This window comes from Bos indicus, chromosome 6 (genome assembly GCF_029378745.1).
Source record: "Bos indicus isolate NIAB-ARS_2022 breed Sahiwal x Tharparkar chromosome 6, NIAB-ARS_B.indTharparkar_mat_pri_1.0, whole genome shotgun sequence".
NCBI classification, from domain to species: Eukaryota; Metazoa; Chordata; class Mammalia; order Artiodactyla; family Bovidae; genus Bos; species Bos indicus.
This window is the reverse complement of record NC_091765.1, coordinates 78,312,495-78,338,304: the sequence shown is the minus strand read 5'-3', so window position 1 is coordinate 78,338,304 and position 25,810 is coordinate 78,312,495. Positions and strand designations below refer to the sequence as shown.

The window sequence follows — 25,810 nt, the reverse complement described above, 5'->3', positions numbered from 1 at the left end:
TCATTCACTGGAAATCTATTAATATGGATTTCAATGACATGTTGTCTCCAGAGTAAAGACTGGATTATTGTTAGTTCAGTATAAAATGGAATATTCTGAATGTAGAGGTGTTGCCTCTATTTTAATATGTAAATTCAGAGCTTTAGAGTCAGGAGGCCTAGATTTTACCTGTTCTCTTTTCCCTTATTTTGTGCTAATTGGCTTTAAACATGTCTTCTTGTCCAGATACATGAGTTTTTCTACAATACATACTTAGAAGTAAAATTACTGGGTCATATGTTGCCCACATTTTCCGTTTTTTCAAATACATGTGTATCAATGCACACTTTCACAAGTAGTCCATATTTCTTAAATTTTTGCCAGGATTTAGTATTGTTTGGCTGACATTTTGCCAATTTGATAGAGTATGAAATATATCATACTACCCTTATACTTTGCATTTTCCTGAATACTAGAGAGATGGAGTAATTTTTCATATATTTGTTGATTGTAAGTGTTCTTTATTCTGAGAATTGCTGATTCATATCTTTTTCCCACATACATATTAGACTGTTGAATTTTATATATTAATTTGAAGACATTCATTGCAATGTAGGCATTAACATTTTGTTGTTACATGTACTGTTTACATCTCCTTCTAGTAGCTCACCTTTTTTGAGTACTGTTTAAATTTTGAGCTGAGAATATTATCTTTTTCTTGTAGTTTATGTTTGTTATTTTATTTTTAAGAACTCCTTTAATCTAAAATCTAAAATATATTTTCTTCTAAAAGCTTTAAGGTATTATTTTATGTATGTGTATATATATGTGTATGTGTGTGTGTATATATATATATATATTTTTTTTTTTTTTGCTCTGCAATGCAACACAACCTGGTTGTACTTTATTGAAGAAACTTATGCCATTAGGTATTCATTGTTGTTTTTTACATAATTAGCTGAAAGCAAGCTTTCTCAGAGATCTTATGTTTTTTGACTACTCAAGTCAATGGTGGCAGGGTTGGAAATCAGAATTCTTGGTGAGTCTTTGCTTCACAAAATAGGAGGTGGATGCTCTGCAAGTAGAAATGATGAACCTATACTACTCAGTCATTCATCTCTAAAACTCATCTTTTGTGGTCAGAGCCATATATTTCTGTATGCTTTTAACTTAGACATTTTGAATACTTTGGCATAGTACTCAAAACAAGAATACTGAGCCCAAATATAATAGGCCCAAAGTGCTTAACCACAGGTAAAAAAGCAGTAAATCACATTTCTTTTTAGTAAGAATGTAGTGTATAGAATGTGGTATGTAGTTATTCCCACAGTTATATTCATTTGTAAATCACAAACTTCTTGTGATTTTTTGCTGAATGAAACAAATTTTAGAACAAAGGAAAATATAATAATTAAACAACCTAAAATACCAATTTGAAGAAAATATAACTTTTCATAGATTTTTTTGCCCTATATTGGCATACTTATAGTGTGCAAATTATCCAAACTCACATGCAGAAAGTCTGTGAAAGTTAGTGTTAGTTGCTCAGTCATATCCAACTCTTTGAGACCCCATGGACTGTAGTCTGCCAGACTCCTTTGTCCATGGAATTCTCCAGGCAAGAATACTGAAGTGGGCTGCTATTCCCTTCTCCAGGGAATCTTCCCAACCCAGGGATCAAACTCAGGTTTCCTGTATTGCAGGCAGATTTTTTACTGTCTGAGCCACAAGGGGAAGCCTATACCAGCTAAAGTTTGAATTTTAAATTTGGAAACATTATTTAAAAAGTATATAGAGAAAAGTAGATATGAATTAAAACAACGTGTCTATGAATACAGAGATTCTTGATAATGTTTTTCAGAGAAAACTTATTTTCTCATATAATCATAATCAGCTCAGCTCTGTTTTTAGATTGAGGCTATTTCAGGAAACATATTGTTTCTATTTTCCTACATCAAGACTAACTCTCTTCCTTGAATCTGTAATATCATCTTAAACCTATCTTGGTTCTCCAGTGATTTTCTGGGGTTGTAAATTACTCTATGAATGTGATGGGTAACTTGTTTTGGTTTTTGAAGAACCCACATCCTTTATAATAATAAGTTATAAGGAAAGCCTATTACAAGATCAAAGGAGTGCCTATCACATAAATACTTACTTTTAAATGGCATGTTGTATATAAGGTTGAACTATATAAAATGAAAGATTCACTATGCAATAAACAGGGGCTTTTGGATACTACAGAATTATTGGCAATGACAATTTAAGTATTTTTTTTTCCTAATAAGACTTTATTTATGCTAAAAATATATCCTATTTCCACATTTTAATTTTCCATGTAAATGAACTAGCTTCTATTCACTTTCAGAATAGCAGATATAAATTAATATAATCTATTTCTTAGAAAAAATCTGAACAAGTGATGACTCAATTAACTTTGGATATTATATATTGCATTTATGCCATTACAACTTTTATGTTTATAATATAGTAGGACCATTTTTCCAGATGAGAGGTTCAGTCTTGTTTTGTTTTTAGATTTTGAATTAGAAGATGTTTCATAGATTTTTTTCAACTTGAAATTAGCACATGAAACTAATAAGTTTAACTTACAACATTAACACTGCCTAATTGAAATCAACTCAAATAAATTTTCAATTTTTTTCTCAGTATTATTATACTGCCCTCTGAGAGAACACAGTTCAAGGAACATCAAATTCAGGAATATAGAGATGTGGAAAAGTTATATCTTTGGTTCTATTATTAAATTATTATAGGCAGAAGCTATTTACAAGCTTTTTTTTAACATAATCTTTTCTCTAATCAAAATATTCATCCTTTTACTGAAACACAAGAAATTAAAAATAAAAGAGAAAAGGATTCTACTAATAAAATTTCTTGATATTTTGGGTATTTGAGAACTTCCAGGAAAAAGAATGATCATAAATTCTTGCAACCTAAGTCCTGCAGTTATATTTAAACATATAGTTAAACAGTTAGTAATTCTGCATATTCAGTATCAAATCATTTTGTAAAACAATGGTATTGTCAATCCATCTCCCAATTTACTCACAATATCTTACAGTTTCCCTAAGTGAGTAGGATGAATGAATCCATACTAAAGAACTGTGCTTAGAACAAAATAAAGTGAAAGGAAATGAATATTATATCAAGGCAATTAAGAAATAAAGATGTGAATAACTGTGCTTTAAGAACAACTTATTTCCATACAAGGTAATAAAAATCATTCTGAAATACATTCTTGGAAAAAATCTCTAATTCTAATCCTCAGTAAGCTTCCTGAAAAGTTGTCATCATAAGAAAATAATGAAAATTTTTATTGCTGTAAGTAGGGCTCTCTGGTCAGAAAGACCTTGTTTGGAATTTAGATTTTGTACTTTATTAACCACATGATTTTGGACAAGTTACCAAGAAACCCAAGTTCTTCATCGATATAAAGACAATGGATAATAAATAGTGAACAGTGTACAATAAGAAAATGACAGTTACACACAATTATGGAGAAATTTCAAATTTATGAAGGCTAAAAAGGAGCATATTGTGTTCTAGCAGAGAAAAGAACACTAGTAATTTCTGAAGATAAGTTGGAGTATTCATATTTAGTTCTCAAAAAAGATACTGTTCTCTAAAATAAAAAAATTACATCCTCAGCAACTTACACAAAATAGTAGTATTTTAAAACTAATTGGAAATGTTCTATAGCACCATATTTAGAAGTTATCAAGGTATCTCACTGTGGCTTGTTTGGTTTATAACAAAGCAGTATGGGATACTGCTAACTATAAATTAAATATAAAGGGAGAAAGATCATATTCTACAAAAATAAGAAATCTACTCTACATAAATAACCCTCTTTGTGAAGAGATCTTTAAAAATTATAATAATAATAACAATAGTAATAACGCCATTTTTACTATTGTACAGTTGGCTGCAACAGCCTGGATGATTTCAAGGATTCCTAACAAACGGACAAAGTTAAGAGCAAAACATAAGCAGGACTCACTGGGCAAGCATTTTAAAGGTTTTTCTTTTTCAGTTCCTGCTAACAATTTATAGCAAGAACATATGCCCCAGACTGACTAGAGATCAATATTTAATATATCTCATATTGCAATGGGAAGTTCATTCTGAAAGTTACTTGGTCTTCCTTGAGGAATCAAGGAATCAGGTTATTAGTAGCATTGTTACATTATCTATTTGATGCAATATTTCACTTTTAAAATCTGTATCCATTTTGCTTTTGTGTATTGAACTGATTTTCCTAAAACAGGAGATACTCTTATTTTACCATATACTTTCGGAATATTGAAGACACATAGAAAGGAAAAGAAACACAGAAATCACTGTTGCCTCATTAACAATCACAAATATAAAAGTGAAAAATACTAGATATAAATAAAATGGTGAATCTCAAATATAAAATGTGTCCATGCATAGGATACTTACTGCATTTGCACTCATGTCATCATAATACTTATTCATAACAAAGTAATTTGTTATATAGCCCAGTCTGATCTGTTAGCTATGCAAGTTCTCTTAGGCATATAATTAACGGTGTCTACAAATTTCACAAATAGATATCAAATTATAATAGAATCTGGTTAATATTTACAGCCAATGATTTTATAATCCTTCAAAACAGCAAGGCTTTGGGGGCAATAAGACATATCATATGCATGTAAGCCAAATTATACTTACTGACATTAATAAGGTGATGAATGAGTTTGAGTATTCACCCTAGTAGTTTTAATATATATGAATCATTAATTACAGTGAAAGACCACTTATATTTTTCATTTGCATTTTTCTTAAAAATATAAAAATAAAATATGTTTAGTAGCCTAAATTTTAAGGAGACAGCCAGTGATTTCTTGTGAAGTTTCATCTGTCCCAATGACCGATTTCCTGGGAAAGACAATATAGGTTCTGAGAAGACATGAATTTAAAAAGGGAACAAGTCATATTCCTACTCTGCTATGTATCTGGTTATCTAGAGGACCGGTCTACATTGAGCTAGTGTCTCGAAGCCTCTGAAGCACAGGAGGGCTTGGAGGAAAGAGAAGGTTGTGCTTGTTTATACTATCTAAGGTAGGGAGAAAAAATATTTTACATTTATTTCCTCAATGCTAAAATATAGATACAAATCAAAAATAGAAAATGCAACTACATAGGTGTAATTTGCATTTAATTTCTAATTCAAAAGAGACAATTCAGTTTTATTAGTTTATTTCCTTTTGTTAGTGTCAAGGGAAGCACCATACTAGGTAAATTATTTCTTTTACTTGACATTCAGGTAATTACTTCATTCCTCCCACCTATTACTAGAAACTACAAAGTAAAAGAAACCTTTGCAATGAATGATGAATTTTAATATCTGATTACTTGAGAGCATTGGCAAGAATCAGTTTTCAGTTGTTAGAAAATATTAATAAACTTGTGAATACAATAATAATAATAGTACTTATTATGTTCCTGGCATGTTGTAAGCAACTATGATATATTAACTCGATCCTTTCAAGGTCCCTCTGAAGTGGGTACTATTTATATCCGTACTGCAAAGACACTGAAAAGTTCAGCAATTTACTGAAAGTTCCTGGGTTAACACTTCATAATCAAAGCTGCTATGTAAAATACAGCTACAGATTAGACAGTCTTCTGCCACATAACACTTAAACTTGGCTTACATAAATACAGCTTTACTGGTCATATCTGCATGAAGAAAAATCTACATTGTGTGGGATGTTGATGGGATGGAGAATGGGAAGTAAGGGAAAATAAAATTCACAGTACTAGCCAAGTCATTGTTCCAGGACAAATGCCTTTTTGGTGGTTCTCCCACTCAAATGGGGCACATTTTTGCAGTCCACAGCTGGGAGCGGGGGAGGCACCTTTTGATAATTCAGACATATTGGTAGCAGCTACCTACCAAACCTTGTTTCTAAATTGAAATTTCTGATGTCAATTCAACTATTAAAAAGAAAATGAAAGCTGTAAATATTATTCATGATGATAGAGCCTAATAAGATCTCATTTCAGAAAATATCACAATTTCTATATATATCTACAAAAAGAGTGGAAACATGTAACAATTATTATAACTGAACTACCAGAGAATTTCTCATCAAATGCTACATATCTGGATCAAACTCAAGTTTGCTAATCTAAATACTCAGAATTCAGTTTGGCCAGTAGAGACTGGGTAGGGGATACAGGTGGGAAACCTAACCTTAGCTACCAATTGTTTCTACTACTATCAGGAGTTCCGAGCTACCAAAAATTTGAATTAGCGTTCCATTGTCCTGGGAGCAGCTTGAGAACTGAGGATGACTTCACGGTATATGCAAATTGTATATATTTAAATGAACAAAGGAACAAACTGTCCTGTGGGGTTTGTGAAACATGGCTTGATCAGAGTTAGCTTTCTCTGAAACTCTCTGTAAACAACCATCACCTCAGGGCTCTCAAAAAGCTCCTTCTCCCTGTGTATACAGAGGCATGGGTGAAGTTAACTTGATGTTAGTTCTGGGATTTGGGGAATTGGTTTCATGAAATTCTGGATTTGTATGAGTGTGTAGCATTGTGGCAAACAAGTCATCAGAAGAAAAATGTCTGAAAATGTATACTGAGCACTTGGAAAACATCTTCAAAATATAGATATTCCAAGGACAATGTAATGAAAGCTTTTAAAGAGATGAGGTGACCAAATAACAAAATCCCCAAGAGAATGTCTAAGAATGATTTCATAAATTTGAAAATTATCAATAAATCTTCCAAAGTCTTGCTTGATTCCAAGGAGTACAATCCCAATGGTAATCAAATTTATCACATTGAGGATTCTAGACAAATAATCTGATACATAGGATATAACTAGTTTGTTCAAGAACCAACATTAGAGATAATTTGAAAAAATATAAACCATTGAGAAGGATTTATTCACCGCATGGTAGATCTTCTATTCTTAATGAATCCCAAAGATGATAATAATGGTTCTTATTTGGAAGAACAGATGATAAGACATACAGAAATTTAAGATAATTTTCTTTAAATGAATTGGACAGTGGTATGAATAGAAAAGAAATCCTGAATTGAAAATAAGACTAATTTTTAGACAACTTCTTGTAGTTTTCAAAGGTCAGAAGCACTCTAAAGACAAACATAAGAGATTTAAAATATCTAATTTAGAAAGAAAGGAAAATGAAGTTGGAAATTAAAAACTTATAACTGTAAGAAACTAAGAATGAATGGGAAGTTAGAATATATGAAGATGTAAAGATGTAGTGCCTAACATTTTTATTTTAATAATAGAGAATATAATCTTTTGAATACATAGATGTAAATAATTATGTGCTGAGGTGACTGAAGTGTTTATCTGGAAGGGTGAATCTTATATGCCACCTACCTAAATATGATACACACGCCTGAATGCAGGGAAGATAGGACCCTGGGGAACAAGACAAGATTAAAGAAGGAAGTTAAAGACTAGCTTCAGAGATACTATATGAAGAAATAAAATTTTAAAGTACTGCACTCATCTAAGATAAAAAATAATGAGATGAGAACAAAATGAGGAGTTTCTGACTCGGGGGACTAGGAAATTAATACAGGAGATCAGGAAGATCACTATGATGTCTCCCCATTAAAGTCACTGAGTGAAAGGAAGAATATATATCCTGAAGGAAAAGATCACTGCATAGGCATACTTCAAACAAACCATAAAGTCAGTTTTACCCTCTCCCCAAAGTCATCATCAAATAACTTACTGGGTATCACAAGAAATTTTGTATGCTTTCTTCAATAACTTTAAGAAGTATCCTTTAAAACTAAAGATTTTTAAAAACAGATTTAATATATAATCAGACAATATAAAATATTATTATTTTCTTTAAATATATTTTAAATTGACCTAGTCATACATAGCACATATTCCAAGTTGATGAAATTTCTGAGAAGGAACTAAAAAGAGCAAAGCAATCTTACATAGTGCAATTGACCTTAAAATCAAGGTCATAAAAATTATTCATTTAAAATAATTTTTAATAAAGCTACATGCTTTCATGTCAATATAAATCTAGATCACAATGCTAAGCCAAGTAGTTTACATGTTCTCTGTCTTCACAGTAAGCAAATAAATGCTGCATTATTACAATCAAACCTCATCTTTTGTTTAAATAATACATTCTATGCTTTCTGTGATCATTAGATACAAGATACTAACAAAAAATCTTATTAATAAGAATAGCTTTGAATAAAAGAATAGTTTTCTTAAAGGAGCATACTATACATTTTCTTTTTTTTTTAATTTTGTTTTATTTTTAAACTTTACAAATTGTATTAGTTTTGCCAAATATCAAAATGAATCCGCCATACATTTTCAATGTATTATTTCTATATATTATTTAAAGTAAAAAGAAAATCTGTCACTATGAAAGCAATTTATTTCCTAAACTTTGGAGGGATGTGTAGACAATATATTTGATCTGATTTAGAAAGTGTGTCAAAGAGTTAAGAGTATTCATATTTAAATTTTCATAAAACTAATCATAAAAGTAAACTTAAAAAGAGAACACTTGTGAGATACTATGTAAAATAAACTGAAAAAAAATACAAGAAGGTAATTGTTTTATTTTAATGTATTTTCTTCATATTTGCAAGAATATTTGCACTCACCATTCTACTTAAGCAAAAGTGTTGTAGAAAATTTAATATCATCACTAGGTTATAGTTACTTTATCACTACCACACATATAAGCATGGAAGTCAATCAAGATTTATACAACATGGATGAATCCCTAAATCAAATTTAACTTAGACACTATTTTTTATAACTTCTTTTATATAAACAAGATGCAACTTATTTGACTGAAAGTAATCAAGAACACCAGTATTTGAATCATTCTTAATCATAAGCCATAATTAGTGAATTAGTTGTTTCTAAGTAGCATTTGATGTAACAAAAAGTAGACAGAAGCAGGTTTAAAGCAAACAATTCTAGTTTGGAGCTAATAAAAATAACAATATTGATCATAAAAAAGTCATGAAAATAACCACCGAATGTATGCATCAAAAAATGTCTCTTTTAGGACAGTCTGATTAAAATGTGCTCATGCCAGCACCATCCCCAAGATAAAACTATGTTCCAAAGATCTCCCAGCACAGACTGTAGTGTACCCCAGCTCTGCACAAACATTGTTTCTACCCATTTTTACTGCAGTCAATTTAATTTTTTTTTTTTTTAGTCAATTTAATTTTAATCTCTCTCTCACACACTCACACATACACTTATGATGGGGAAGGGGAGGAGCGGGAGAAAGTGAGAGGGAGAGAGACAGAGGGAATAAGAAAGATCAAGCACAAACAAAATAGTAGTTAAGGGAACACCGTTTTTAAAATCTAAATGATATTCCAGAAAAATTTTAACCAGAAGCATATACACACCGAAAGAATTATTATATACATATATGTATAAAATTTACATATAGTGGGTTTTTCCTTCTGTATCTTTAAATATCCAATATTATCTGAACACATCTTACTGATATTAAGATTAGACAGGATTTTTCCACAAATACACAGGTTGCCTTAAGTATATTAGACAGTATAATTTTACTTCCACAAAGACTAAGAAATTGCTCTATACCTGGGACAATGTGAAACTCTATGATGCTTAGCAGACTATATAGCCACATAATTGCCCATTTTCACAGCTTCCAATGAGGCCTGACAACTCACCAGTTTACAGCAGTGGCAGATGATTAGAGAAAGAAATTTCTCACTTTTTAACTTACTTTCAAAAAAGATCTGAAAATTCAGGATTGAGAAAAGAAGCCTTATGAATAATGGAATACACTGCTACACTCAACCACATTTTATATATTTGCAATATTCCTATCACATGGAACAAAGTCCAGAAGTTGCAAATAAAGAAATGTATTTAGGAACTTCTTAAAGTAATCACAAAAAGAATAAATATGAAAAATTATTTCTAATTACCTCTGTTGAGTGACGCTGAACTGTTTATATCTCCAGTAATGAAGGAAGACTCTGACTGCTTTCGGACCGTATCATTCCACATTCTACGAATTCGGCTCTGGATGAAGAAAAAGGAAAAAGGAAATAAAACCACTATACAGTGAACCTTTGCACAAGTCACTCTTTTATTTTATTTCTGTAATATAGGCTTATATGAGGCTTTTATTTCTGGCATCTGGCAAATACACAGCTTACACATGCTTGTAGTACAGGAGCATGAGAACATCAGGAACTAAATTAATGATAATCATTGGTTCTTATTAAGTGTATTCTTAAATGCGTATGCCAGAAGTCATTATAACTATTTAAAATAAATGTAATGGTGGTGGTTTAGTAGGTCAGTTGTGTCTGATGCTTCACAACTTTATGGACTGTGCCCACCAGGCTCCTATGTTCATAGAATTTTCCAGGCAAGAACACTGGAGTGGGTTGCCATTTCCTTCTTCTGACCCAGGGATCAAACCTGTGTCTCCTGTATTGCAGGCAGTCTCCTGCATAGCAGGAGGATTCTTTACCAATTGAGCCACCAAGGAAGCCCCAAATGTAATATGATATGCCAATATAAAAGATACATATGATACATGTATAGATACATGGAAGATACATATGAAGATACATAGAAGTGTACTCTAGATAGAATTTAGTAATTTCAATTTCTAAGGTAAAAAAAATTATTTACACTGTAATTTTATGGGAATGTAATGTTTAAATGTGCATTAAAGCTTTAGTAACAAAAATTTTACTTAATTCAGAATTTTATAAGAAGAAATAGTTTGGGATGAAAAGAACAAGTATTATTAACATGCTACTAAATTTGGAAAACTCAGCAGTGGCCACAGGACTGGAAGAGGTCAGTTTTCATTCCAATCCCAAAGAAAGGCAATGCCAAAGAATGCTCAAACTACCGCACAATTGCAATCATCTCACACACTAGTAAAGTAATGCTCAAAATTCTCCAAGCCAGGCTTCTGCAATACATGAACCATGAACTTCCTGATGTTCAAGCTGGTTTTAGAAAAGGCAGAGGAACCAGAGATCAAATTGCCAACATCCGCTGGATCATGGAAAAAGCAAGAGAGTTCCAGAAAAACATCTATTTCTGCTTTATTGACTATGCCAAAGCCTTTGACTGTGTAGATCACAAGAAGCACAAGCTGGAGTCAAGATTGCTGGGAGAAATATCAAAAACTTCAGATATGCAGATGACACCACCCTTATGGCAGAAAGTGAAGTGGAACTAAAAAGCCTCTTCATGAAAGTGAAAGAGGAGAGTGAAAAAGTTGGCTTAAAGCTCAACAGTCAGAAAACAAAGATCATGACATCTGGTCCCATCACTTCATGGGAAATAGATGGGGAAACAGTGGAAAAAGTGTCAGACTTTATTTTTTTGAGCTCCAAAATCACTGCAGATGGTGACTGCAGCCATGAAATTAAAAGACACTTACTCCTTGGAAGGAAAGTTATGACCAACCTAGATATCATATTCAAAAGCAGAGACATTACTTTGCCAACAAAAGTCCGTCTAGTCAAGGCTATGGTTTTTCCTGTGGTCATGTATGGATGTGAGAGTTGGACTGTGAAGAAGGCTGAGTGCCGAAGAATTGATGCTTTTGAACTGTGGTGTTGGAGAAGACTCTTGAGAGTCCCTTGGACTGTAAGGAGATCCAACCAGTCCATTCTGAAGGAGATCAGCCCTGGGATTTCTTTGGAGGGAATGATGCTGAAGCTGAAACTCCAGTACTTTGGCCACCTCATGCGAAGAGTTGACTCATTGGAAAAGACTCTGATGCTGGGAGGGATTGGGGGCAGGAGGAGAAGGGGACGACAGAGGATGAGATGGCTGGTTGGCATCACTGACGTGATGGACGTGAGTCTGAATGAACTCCAGGAGTTGGTGATGGACAGGGAGGCCTGGTGTGCTGCGATTCATGGGGTCGCGAAGAGTAACACATGACTGAGGGACTGAACTGAACTGGAACTTAACATTTTCGATACATTTTGTAAGAAGAGCAATGTAATTTTACAGGTTACATACTATCTTGACTTCTCTATCTTTTGAAGGAAACAAAGGAATTCAATTGATCTTTATTCATTTCCATACAGTAGGAAGTTTTATAGAGAACTGAAATTCTTACATCATTATATAAATTCTCAAATTCAATTTTTTAAGTGTCTGATAATTCAAGAAAGATTTTTCCACTCTGGGGGGAGACTTTTTCTGGTTTACTGTTTAGTTACTTTATTAGAGTTAGGGATCAAAAAAGAAATAACAGTCTTGTGAACAGGAAACAAAATATTTTAAGAAGCTTTTCCAAGGATGAAAAAGTTATAATACTAACTAGTATTAACTAGTACTAATGGTGAAACCAAGGCTCACAAAAGGGTTATATTCCAAATATATCTGAACTCAAATAATAGGAGTACCTAATCCTCAAATATTAGACGATTGGTTTTATGAACATTGGGTCATGTTTATCCTTTGGAAATACTATTTTGTTATATAGATCAGAAAATACACATATTACACATACAAAAAAAGCAAAAATAATAAAATACAATAAGAAAACCGATGCATTAAACCTGACACATAAAAAATTTTTCTATTGAAGAATACTTCAAAATTCAAACTGAAATACTTGGAATCAATTTCTCACATTTGTTTTATTGGCTAATTAACTATAAACATATTAATTGGCCTCTTTAATGTAAAAAATACAAAGGGGAAAGGCAAACACAAACATCTTTGCCTTCATGGAGATGTTAGACTAATACATGACAGATTAATCACATATAAATTAACAAAATAAATGCAAAAGTACAATATGTCCACAAATCTCTACAGAAGCATTACTAATTATAGCTGAAAACTGTGAACAATTCAATGCCTATCAATGGTATGATGGACACATAAATCATAGAATAATGTATGGTGATGAAGGGTTTCCCAGGCGGCTCAGTGGGTAAAAAATTCGCTTGTAAGGCAGGAAATGCAGGCAGACACAGGTTCAATCTGGCAGTTGGGAAGATCCCGTGGAGGAAGGTATGGGAACCCATTCCAGTATTCTTGCCTAGAGAATCCCATTGACAGATGAGCCTTGTGGGCAAGAGTCCATGAAGTCACAAAGATCGGACATGACTGAATGGACTGAACACACAGAGTAATGAAAACAAAAGAGCAACAGAGTCACCTGCAGCAACATAATGCCCAAGGAAAGAAGGAAAACATAAAAGAATATGTACTAGATGATTTCATGTGGATAAGTATCAAATACATGCAAAAGAAAAGCTACTGTTAAGATAGTGATTATGTCTTGAGATGACTGATTAAGAAGCATTCAAAGGGTTTCTAAGTTACTGCCAATATTCTAATAATTGATCTGGGGAAGGATAAATCCAAGTGCCATACTTATATATATATGGAATTTAGAAAGATGGTAACGATAACCCTGTATACGAGACAGCAAAAGAGACACTGATGTATAGAACAGTCTTATGGACTCTGTGGGAGAGGGAGAGGGTGGGAAGATTTGGGAGAATGGCATTGAAACATGTGAAATGTCATGTATGAAACGAGATGCCAGTCCAGGTTCAATGCACGATGCTGGATGCTTGGGGCTGGTGCGCTGGGACGGCCCAGGGGGATGGTATGGGGAGGGGGGAGGGAGGAGGGTTCAGGATAGGGAGCATGTGTATACCTGAAATTAAAAAAAAAAAAAAATTATTTTTTAAATTAAAAAAAAAAAAAAATAAAATAAAATAAAAAGTGCCATACACTTAAATTTTGTGTGGTTTTGTTAATATCTGTTATGATACACAATTAAAATAATTTTTAAGTGCATATAACAAAAGAATATGTCCTTGTCTAGGAAATCTGAAACCAATATGCTACTGGAGATCAGTGGAGAAATAACTCCAGAAAGAATGAAGGGATGGAGCCAAAGTAAACACAATACTCAGTTCTGGATGTGACTGGTGATAGAAGCAAGGTCCGATGCTGTAAAGAGCAATATTGCATAGGAACCTGGAATGTCAGGTCCATGAATCAAGGCAAATTGGAAGTGGTCAAACAAGAGATGGCAAGAGTGAATGTCGATATTCTAGGCATCAGCGAACTAAAATGGATTGGAATGGGTGAATTTAACTCAGATGACCATTATATCTACTACTGCAGGCAGGAATCCCTTAGAAGAAATGGAGTAGCCATCATGCTCAACAAAGGAGTCCGAAATGCAGTACTTGAATGCAATCTCAAAAACGACAGAATGATCTCTGTTCGTTTCCAAGGCAAACCATTGAATATCACAGTAATCCAAGTCTATGCCCCAACCAGTAACGCTGAAGAAGCTGAAGTTGAACGGTTTTATAAAGACCTACAAGACCGTTCAGAACTAACACCCAAAAAAGATGTCCTTTTCATTATAGGGGACTGGAATGCAAAAGTAGGAAGTCAAGAAACACCTGGAGTAACAGGCAAATTGGGCCTTGGAATATGGAATGAAGCAGGGCAAAGACTAATAGAGTTTTGTCAAGAGAACGCACTGGTCATAGCAAACACCCTCTTCCAACAACACAAGAGAAGATTCTACACATAGACATCACCAGATGGTCAACACTGAAATCACATTGATTATATTCTTTGCAGCCAAAGAGGGAGAATCTCTATACAGTCAGCAAAAACAAGACTGGGAGCTGACTGTGGCTCAGATCATGAGCTCCTTATTGCCAAATTCAGACTTAAATTGAAGAAAGTAGGGAAAACCAGTAGACCATTCAGGTATGACCTAAATCAAATCCCTTATGATTATACAGTGGAAGTGAGAAATAGATTTAAGGGCCTAGAAGAGTGCCTGATGAACTATGGACTGAGGTTCGTGACATTGTACAGGAGACAGGGATCAAGATCATCCCCATGGAAAATAAATGCAAAAAAGCAAAATGGCTGTCTGGGGAGGCCTTACAAATAGCTTTGAAATGAAAAGCAAAGGAAAAAGGAAAAATATAAGCATCTGAATGCAGAGTTCCAAAGAATAGCAAGAAGAGATAAGAAAGCCTTCCTCAGTGGTCAATGCAAAGAAATAGAGGAAAACAACAGAATGGGAAAGACTAGAGATCTCTTCAAGAAAATTAGAGATACCAAGGGAACATTTCAGCAAAAATGGGATCAATAAAGGACAGAAATGGTATGGACCTAACAGAAGCAGAAGATATTAAGAAGAGGTGGCAAGAATACATAGAAGAACTGTACAAAAAAGATCTTCATGACCAAGATCATGAGTTCATACCATACGATGGTATGATCACTCACCTAGAGCCAGACATCCTGAAATGTGAAGTCAAGTGGGCCTTAGAAAGCATCACTATGAACAAAGGCAGTGGAGGTGATGGAATTCCAGTGGAGCTATTTCAAAACCTGAAAGATGATGCTGTGAAAGTGCTGCACTCAATATGCCAGCAAATTTGGAAAACTCAGCAGTGGCCACTGGACTGGAAAAGGTCAGTGTTCCTTCCAATCCCAAAGAAAGGCAATGCCAAAGAATGCTCAAACTACCACACAATTGCACTCATCTCACACACTAGTAAAGTAATGCTCAAAATTCTCCAAGTCAGGCTTCAGCAATACATGAACTGTGAACTTCCAGATGTTCAAGCTGGTTTTAGAAAAGGCAGAGGAACCAAAGATCAAATTGCCAACATCTGCTGGATATGGAAAAAGCAAGAGAGTTCCAGAAAAACATCTATTTCTGCTTTATTGACTATGCCAAAGCCTTTGACTGTGTGGATCACAATAAACTGTGGAAAATTCTGAAAGAGATGGGAATACCAGACCACCTGACCTGCCTCTTGAGAAACCTATATGCAGGTTAGGAAGCAATAGTTAGAACTGGACATGGAACAACAGACTGGTTCCAAATAGGAAAAGGAGTACGTCAAGGTTGTATATTGTCACCCTGCTTATTTAACTTATATGCAGAGTATATCATGAGAAATGCTGGGCTGGAAGAAGCACAAGCTGGAATCAAGACTGCCAGGAGAAATATCAAAAACTTCAGATATGCAGATGACACCACCCTTATGGCAGAAAGTGAAGTGGAACTAAAAAGCCTCTTGATGAAAGTGAAAGAGGAGAGTGAAAAAGTTGGCTTAAAGCTCAACATTCAGAAAACAAATATCATGGCATCTGGTCCCATCACTTCATGGGAAATAGATGGGGAAACATGGAAACAGTGTCAGACTTTTTTGGCGGGGGGGGGGGCTCCAATCACTGCAGATTGTGATTGCAGCCATGAAATGAAAAGACACTTACTCCTTGGAAGGAAAGTATGACCAAACTAGATAGCATATTGAAAAGCAGAAACATTACTTTGCCAAGAAATGTCCCGTCTAATCAAGGCTATGGTTTTTCCAGTGGTCATGTATGTAGTGAGAGTCGGACTGTGAAGAAAGCTGAGTACTGAAGAATTGATGCTTTTGAACTGTGGTGTTGGAGAAGACTCTTGAGAGTCCCTTGGACTGCAAGGAGATCCAACCAGTCCATTCTGAAGATCAGCCCTGGGATTTCTTTGGAAGGAATGATGCTGAAGCTGAAACTCCAGTACTTTGGCCACCTCATGCGAAGAGTTGACTCATTGGAAAAGACTCTGATGCTTGGAGGGATTGCGTACAGGAGGAGAAGGGGACGACAGAGGATGAGATGGCTGGATGGCATCACCAACTAGATGGATGTGCGTTTGAGTGAACTCTGGGAGGTGGTGATGTACAGGGAGGCCTGGTGTGCTGTGATTCATGGGGTCACAAAGAGTTGGACATGACTGAACGACTGAACTGAACCAAGTAAATCTGAGAACACTGCAGTGAAGAAGTGACATCTCAACTGAGAGTTGATGGAATTATGACCATTTTTGCATGTGTGCTCAATTGTGTCTGACTCTGTGACTCCATGGGCTGTAGCCTGCCAGGCTCCTCTGTCCATGGAATTTTCCAGGCACGAATAGGGAGTGGGTTGTCATTTCCTTCCTCCAGAGGCTCTTGCCCACCCATGTCTCCTGTGCCTTCTGCATTAACAGGCAAATTCTTTACCATTGAGCCACCTGGGAAGCCTGCCTATTTTTCAGTTCAGTTCAGTCGCGTCCGACTCTTTGTGACCTCATGAATAGCAGCACACCAGGCCTCCCTGCCTATTTTTAGGTGACATTTATTGAGCTGGCCCCATTATCTTCTATTATTATTATCTTCTATTAGTCTCTCTCTCTCTCTCTCGAAGGCAATGGCACCCCACTCCAGTACTCTTGCCTGGAAAATCCCATGGATGGAGGAGCCTGGTGGGCTGCAGTCCATGGGGTCGCTGAGGGTCACACATGACTGAGCGACTTTGCTTTCACTTTTCACTTTCATGCATTGGAGAAGGAAATGGCAACCCACTCCAGTGTTCTTGCCTGGAGAGTCCCAGGGACGGGGGAGCCTGGTGGGCTGCCATCCATGGGGTCACACAGAGTCGGACACGACTGAAGTGACTTAGCAGCAGCAGCATTAGTCTCTCAACCTGGGCTTGCCACACCTGTTCCCCTGCTCTTACATAACAAGCCAAGCATGCTTCTGCCTTCGGTTTTGTATGATTATTTCTTCTGCATGGAGTACTCTTTCCCCAGATATGGGTATGGATAACTCTTACATCTCTATCTTTGCTCAAATACTTTCTCCTTAAAGAGACCTAACTTGATCATCCTATATAGAAGTTGTATTTCATGTACCCAACTCTGCAACTTTTTGCCCTCATAGCTTTACCATTTTCTACATACAACATATTATTATAATATAGTTATTTATTATATTTATATTTAATGTCCAATCAGTAATGTCCAATGTCTGCATATAGGTTTGAGGCTCTAGAAAAACAGAAAGTTTGGGAGTTTCCTGGTGGTTGAATGGTTAGGAATACACGCTTTCACTGCTGAGGGTCCAGGTTCATTTCCTGGTCAGGGAACTAAGATTCCATTGGCCGCATGAGGCAGCCAAAAGAAAAAAGTAAAATAAAAATTCTGTCCTTTTTTGTTCACCTGAAATGGTACCTGATATATAATAATTATTGTGTGTGTATATAAAACATATATTATAAATATAACAAATATTTCAATTAATTCTTCTAGGTTCTCTCATGTGTTTTTCATGTATTCACTCACTGAAATCTCCCAAGAATTCCCTGAGGTATGTACTCGCTTATTCATTACAAAATTGAGGTTTAGAGGTTAACATGTACAATATCACAGACCTAATAAGTGGTATAACCAATATTTGACTTCAATCATTTGGCTCCTGATTTAGGAGATTATAACTTATTATACTATATCAAATAATAATTTTAAAAGGAGAAAAGGGTAAAGTATTGCAAGCAGAGAAAAATATATAATATGTAGCATTAAGCTTATACTTAAGTGTTCATGGAAAGGACCAGGACAAGCTTTAGAATATGCCAATGAAGAAAGCAAGTCACAGAGGATTACACACAATAAGATATCATTTTAAAGAAATATTTTTGTATATGGTGTTAGAAAGTGTTCTAGTTTCATTCTTTTACAAGTGGTTGACCAGATTTCCCAGCACCACTTGTTAAAGAGATTGTCTTTAATCCATTGTATATTCTTGCCTCCTTTGTCAAAGATAAGGTGTCCATATGTGCGTGGATTTATCTCTGGGCTTTCTATTTTGTTCCATTGATCTATATTTCTGTCTTTGTGCCAGTACCATACTGTCTTGATAACTGTGGCTTTGTAGTAGAGCCTGAAGTCAGGTAGGTTGATTCCTCCAGTTCCATTTTTCTTTCTCAAGATCGCTTTGGCTATTCGAGGTTTTTTTGTATTTCCATACAAATTGTGAAATTATTTGTTCTAGCTCTGTGAAGAATACTGTTGGTAGCTTGATAGAGATTGCATTGAATCTATAAATTGCTTTGGGTAGTATACACATTTTCACTATATTGATTCTTCCAATCCATGAACATGGTATATTTCTCCATTTATTAGTGTCCTCTTTGATTTCTTTCACCAGTGTTTTATAGTTTTCTATATATAGGTCTTTAGTTTCTTTAGGTAGATATATTCCTAAGTATTTTATTCTTTTCGTTGCAATGGTGAATGGAATTGTTTCCTTAATTTCTCTTTCTGTTTTCTCATTATTAGTGTATAGGAATGCAAGGGATTTCTGTGTGTTGATTTTATATCCTGCAACTTTACTATAATCATTGATTAGTTCTAGTAATTTTCTGGTGGAGTCTTTAGGGTTTTCTATGTAGAGGATCATGTCATCTGCAAATAGTGAGAGTTTTACTTCTTCTTTTCCAATTTGGATTCCTTTTATTTCTTTTTCTGCTCTGAATGGAGAACAGTGTGGAGATTCCTTAAAAAACTGGAAATAGAACTGCCTTATGATCTAGCAATCCCACTGCTGGGCATACACACTGAGGAAACCAGAAGGGAAAGAGACACGTGTACCCCAATGTTCATCGCAGCACTGTTTATAATAGCCAGGACATGGAAGCAACCTAGATGTACATCAGCAGATGAATGGATAAGAAAGCTGTGGTACATATACACAATGGAGTATTACTCAGCCGTTAAAAAGAATACATTTGAATCAGTTCTAATGAGGTGGATGAAACTGGAGCCTATTATACAGAGTGAAGTAAGCCAGAAGGAAAAACACCAATACAGTATACTAACGCATATATATGGAATTTAGAAAGATGGTAACGATAACCCTGTATACGAGACAGCAAAAGAGACACTGATGTATAGAACAGGCTTATGGACTCTGTGGGAGAGGGAGAGGGTGGGAAGATTTGGGAGAATGGCATTGAAACATGTGAAATGTCATGTATGAAACGAGATGCCAGTCCAGGTTCAATGCACGATGCTGGATGCTTGGGGCTGGTGCACTGGGACGACCCAGAGGGGTGGTATGGGGAGGGAGGAGGGAGGAGGGTTCAGGATGGGGAACACATGAGAAATAAAGGAATAAAAAATTTAAAAAAAAAAAGAAATATTTTAGGTGAAGTAATTAACATCTTTTGGAGAGGTGAAGAAATTTTTAGAATAAGTCATGAAAATGACAAACAAAAGGTTAGTAGATTGTCTCTGGTAGGGAGATACAGGGATTGCTTAGGGAGAAGTTTCAAGAAGGGAAAAACATATGGCAAATACTCTATTTCCTAAGTTTGATGATGAGTTCACAGGTGTTGATTTTATTACTACACTTCACAATTTAATCTATGGTACATATATTTTTGGTTTAAAATACTATATAACAAAAGTAAATACATCTACAAATTCAACAAAACAACTGAGAATAGATGACAGAACAATTAATGAAAGGTCAAGGTGGAAAGAACAATACTTCAGTCAGAGTTTTTATAAACCAATCTTTTATAAGTGATTACCACTGGGAGATTAACAGATGGAGAGGATTTTTACTTTTTAGTCTTGAAAATCACATCCCTCCATTACCTACACAGTAGCCACATGATTTTATTATATGTGGGTGATTTCCTGTCACCTCCTTTTCTAAATTATATCCTTAACTTTCTAAATAGTCAAAATAAAATCAAAACTCCAGTTCTCTTACAAATACCTAAGGATCCGTCTCCAGCTTTCTTCATTTCCCATTCACACACCACTTGAACCAATGACATTCTTCCTACTCCCAAAGTTTCAAGTTCTTACCCACCTAAGTGGCTTTATATTTGATGCACTCTCACCTGAAATTCTCTTTCCCTGAACACCCTTCCTGTCATTTCTCCCAACAGTCTTGGCCTAGCACTTAATCCAAGTAACCACCTGGACTTTATGCATCATATGGCTATATTTGGTTCTGCAGCAACTTTTATAATCTGATATTTTCTGTTGGTTTATTTGATTGTTAATAAATTTTCTGCCTTTTACAGTTAGTATGAAAGCCCCAGATCTTGGATGAAGTTGTCTTTTAACCATTTTATCACCAGAGCTTATAATATTGCTTGGCATTTTATAACATAAATCCAATGTTTCTTAACAACAAAAAATAATGATTGTTATTTTAGAAGTTCTCTGATGTGGAAAAAGACACCTATACTCTCAAAATATTACCTCAATATCAGTGAATGTTTTAGATGTTGCGCATGGAATTTCACAGTTAATGTAAAATGTTTACTATTTCTACCTAAACAGACTATATTTAAGTAATAGTACTCTGTGTAGTGTCAGACTGTCAAAGTTAAACAGAATTGATATTATATTAAGCACAAGAAAACAATGTGAGGTTTTTCTTCCCAATATTATAATTGTGATGTTATAACTATAAAAGTACAAAAAAAAAAAAAGACACGGCTTTAAAATATATACCTGAAATTATAGTCTGCAATAATGCCACTAGTAAGTGATATCTATTCCAACTTTTTGAGCATACACAATTTGTCATGTTTGTACACATTAGCTTAATCTTCCTAATGATGTAAGAAATCAGAAAACACTTTACTTATGAAAAAATTGAGGGCTAATGAGATTTAATGACTTGTTTTGTGTCACAGCTGGTAGGAATATGGCAAGGCTAGAATTAAAACAAGGTCTACACACTCACAAAGTTTATGATTGTTCTTTTAAACTGCAGTATTTTATCTTGTGGGTTAGAAGTAATGCTAAACATTGCACAACTCTGTTCTAATATAATGCATGAAGCTCCGAAATACTATGATTTCACTGAAGACATTTGTCAATAAAATGGCTGTGGGATAATGGTTGATGAGCTCAGTTATATGAAAGGAATGCAGAAACAGATCAAGTTAAATGACATACAGAATCTCAGAAATTTCAATTTAAAATTGTTGAAAAGACTGTTACAAAAAAGAGAGGTAAGAATTTATCAGGTTGAAAATGAAGGACTGGATCACAAGAAGGTCATACAGAAAGTATCCAGGTGTGGCTGTACTCTTACATGAAACTCAGATTCGGAATGAAAATTTACTAGTCCTGACTCAGAAATCTTAGTCCATCTAATTTGGTACATTTGCTTCCGTAATTTACAACTTTTCAACCTTACTAAGCCATAGAAATAAGAAAATAAATTCAAATTTTAAATAACTGCCTATTCTTATATGTGGGAATAAGTTCCATGATTATTATGATAATTTGTGGTTGTTAAATGTCAAGATAACTTGTCAAAATAAAAATAAACATTCTAAAACTAACATATAACTGATAGGTTTGACAGTTACATGTTTGTTTTAAAATGTTTAGTTGGAACTATTAGATTGATAGTAGATATGTGGTTTTATTTATAAAATAAAACATAACTCCTTTAGTGTGATGAAAACATTTCTGAGAATATTGTTTATTATCTTTGGTTTATAAGAGTTTTTCAAGTGCTAGTTCAGTGTGTACAACTGTCCAGCCTGACAATGAATGTGTTTTAGAGAATAAGATATATTAGCTTGGCAAGTGATATTATAATTAAAGGTTACAAGGATATTTAATTTTCTAAGCATATGAATGGAATTGTCTAGGGAAACTGAACCTATTATATTTATAAGCCAATTGGAATTAGTCAAAGAACAAATGATCTTTTTTATTATATATATGTGTATATAAATACTTACCAAATTAAAATAAATAATTTAGAAGGTTGCGTTAATAGAGTTAAAATATGCTCTTGATTTATAAATTTATTTTGGAATTTCAATTCAAGTCTTCTTCAGAAAATTTCAGTTAACAACACTACAAAATGATTGTTTTTCCCACTGAATCATATATTCTTAGAAATATTAGTTTGGTAATTGGAACTCAAACTCACTCATGCATGACACACATATGTCTTTTATTTGGTGCATTTTAGCATCCTAGAGTTGCTGAAATTTCTACATAGTAATCTTTGGACTGACATTGTGTAGAAAATAGAAGACAAGTTACTTAGAAGTTCAGAATTTCCTTTGAGAGGGGTGATGCAGTCATTATTAATATATCTAGTGCTGATGTTGAAGCTGAAACTCCAATACTTTGGCCACCAGATGCAAAGAGCTGACTCATTTGAAAAGACCCTGATGCTGGAAAAGATTGAGGCAGGAGAAGAAGGGGACGACAGAGGATGAGATGGTTGATGGCATCACCGACTCAATGGACGTGAGTTTGGGTAAACTCCAAGAGTCAGTGATGGACAGAGAGGCCTGACATGCTGCAGTTCATGGGGTCACAAAGAATCAGACAAGACTGAGAGACTAAAATGAACTGAACTGAACTGAAGTTCTGGACTCATGGAAGCAAGCACTTTAACCAGTTAAATCAATGATGCTACTTTGGTATTCTGAATTGCCCTTTGATCTACTAGCATACAACATGAAATGAGTTATAACTTTCTATTAAACCTATTTAATAAGTAAATATTTTCAGTATACAATAAAGAATTATTAGACTAATTAAAAGAAGTAATTAAGAACATTTATGTAAAGTATTACTTTCTTAAAATTTTAGGTTATATGTCAAATTCCTTTCCTCACGTTCATTTTTCATTCAACTAGGAACAATCTGAAATCATGAATTACTATTCAAACTTAGACTCTAAACTTCAAATTTTTTTGCAGTTTGGTTTCTTAAATTTCTGTCATAACCATTTTCATTTGAGACACACTAATACAAAACAACAAAATTGTGTTTTGTTAAATGCTGGGGATAGAAAATAAATCTCATCAAGAAAGGACAGCAACTCATAATCGAATACAGATAAGAGCTATTTCATTTTAATTAACAAATATTGTTTACCTGTGAGCCTGTGGAGTAGCGCCCAGGAGTCCGAGAACCAGATGTTTTCCCTGAGCCGATGGAGCTCTCTGTACTTCTGCCACTACAGCAGTGTGTTCGCAGGCATTTCCCATACTCTTTTCGTACCTAGTCAAAAACATTAACCTCTATTAGCAAAGACTTCATTTCAGCTAGAAATATAAAATGTACGTGAGTTTTATTTTCAGATAATTAAAACATTTTGCCCTACAGATATAAATAAGAAAGTCTGTTCAGAATATATTTTATGTTTTTTTTTTTTAATTTTATTTTTAAACTTTACATAATTGTATTAGTTTTGCCAAATATCAAAATGAATCCATCACAGGTATACATGTGCTCCCCATCCTGAACCCTCCTCCCTCCTCCCTCCCCATACCATCCCTCTGGGTCGTCCCAGTGCACTAGCCCCAAGCATCCAGTATTGTGCATTGAACCCAATATAAAATAATATCCATACTGTGAAGATTGAAATTTGTATAACTGGACTTTTTAAAACACATAAACACACATATGCCCAATCACACCATAATGATATAATCTCTTAGTTGAAAAAACAAAAACTTAAAAGACTTTTCTACACTATTTTTAGCTTCATAGATCTGATACAAAGTATCCCTATTGGTGCAACTATCATTTAGGCAGAGGTCTAGCCAGGAAGTTAGAGAGAAGAGGAAATGGAAACAGGTGAGAGAGAAAGAAGAGACAAAATATTTAAAGACAGAGCAGAAAAAAAGAATGTGTTGGGCTAAGCATTTTAAAATAATTTATATTTCTTTGAAATGTATTTCTCTTAAAAGAGGTAAACTGTCAATTTGAGAATATAAAATTCAAAATATTTAAAATTTATTCCCTCAAAATGGTGGTGGTTTAGTCACTAAGTCATCTCCAACTCTTACAACACCATGGACTATAGCCTGCCAGTCTCCTCTGTCAATGGTATTTTTCAGGCAAGAATACTGGAATGGGTTGCCATTTCCTTCTCCAGGGAATCTTCCCAATCCAGGAATTGAACCTGGGTCTCCTGCATTGCAGAGTCTTTACCAACTGAACTATGAGGGAAGACTTTCATCAAAATAGTTCTATTAAATAATTACAGAGAAATATGATTGCTTTCCTATATAGGACTGCAATTAACTAATTAATCCTTGTTGTAGCATAAAAATCACAATATAAAAGGAGATACACATTTTTTAGCTGATATTTCAGATAAGAAAATATATCAACAATTCTGGGGGAAATCAATTTAATCAAACAAGACTTACAAAAATAAACAGAAATTGTTCTAAATCATATCTCCACTAGTGACATCAAGAAAAATAAATGCCAATTACTTGTTCCTCAATTAAAACACATTATAGGACAACTTACTGGTTTTATATTCACAAAGTTTATATTCATTATGAAATGATATTGTATATATATTGTCTTTAGCATTTCATTGATTTCACATGAGTTCATAGTTTCCAGAATTTGTGACAATGTAATATTATTTAAAACAAACTTATAAAAACATGCTTTTCTGAGAAATTTTACTTAGAATCAAGAGAAAAATAAGGAGTGTGTATGATATATTAAAGTTAGTATTTGAAATTAAACATTATCTAAATATATTACAGTTCATTCCATCTATAATATGGCAAAATCAGAGACTGACTAGATTCAGATTTGTTTGAAGAACTCACATTCACTAAATCATGTGATAGGAACAGTGATACAAAGTCATGTGAATCAAAGCATGGAGAAGGAGTGCCTGATAGAAGTAGAGAGGGACCAAGAAAGGCTTCCCAGAGAAGACTGCTGAAATAATCTTCACATGTATACCAATGGCTGATACATGTTGAGGTTTGAAAGAAATCAACAAAATTCTGTAAAGCAATTATCCTTCAATTAAAAAATAAATTAATTAAAAAATATATATATATGTTGGAATTTGTTGGTTTAGTGAATTAAGTTGAAAGATAGGATAGATAAGATAAAAAAGGTGC

The 25,810-nt window shown here is 34.2% G+C and overlaps 1 protein-coding gene across 21 annotated transcripts in view; it reads right to left on the bottom strand.

The window, feature by feature from the left end:
* Positions 1-25,810, bottom strand: part of ADGRL3 (adhesion G protein-coupled receptor L3) — a 943,166-nt gene that overhangs the window by 24,354 nt on the left and 893,002 nt on the right. For all 21 annotated transcript variants that reach the window (XM_070791494.1, XM_070791493.1, XM_070791500.1 and 18 more), the window contains 2 exons: positions 23,805-23,930; positions 9,991-10,087 (listed from right to left, as the gene is read on the bottom strand). In XM_070791494.1, coding sequence (XP_070647595.1) covers positions 9,991-10,087; positions 23,805-23,930 — 223 coding nt within the window. The remainder of the gene's footprint in view (positions 1-9,990; positions 10,088-23,804; positions 23,931-25,810) is intronic.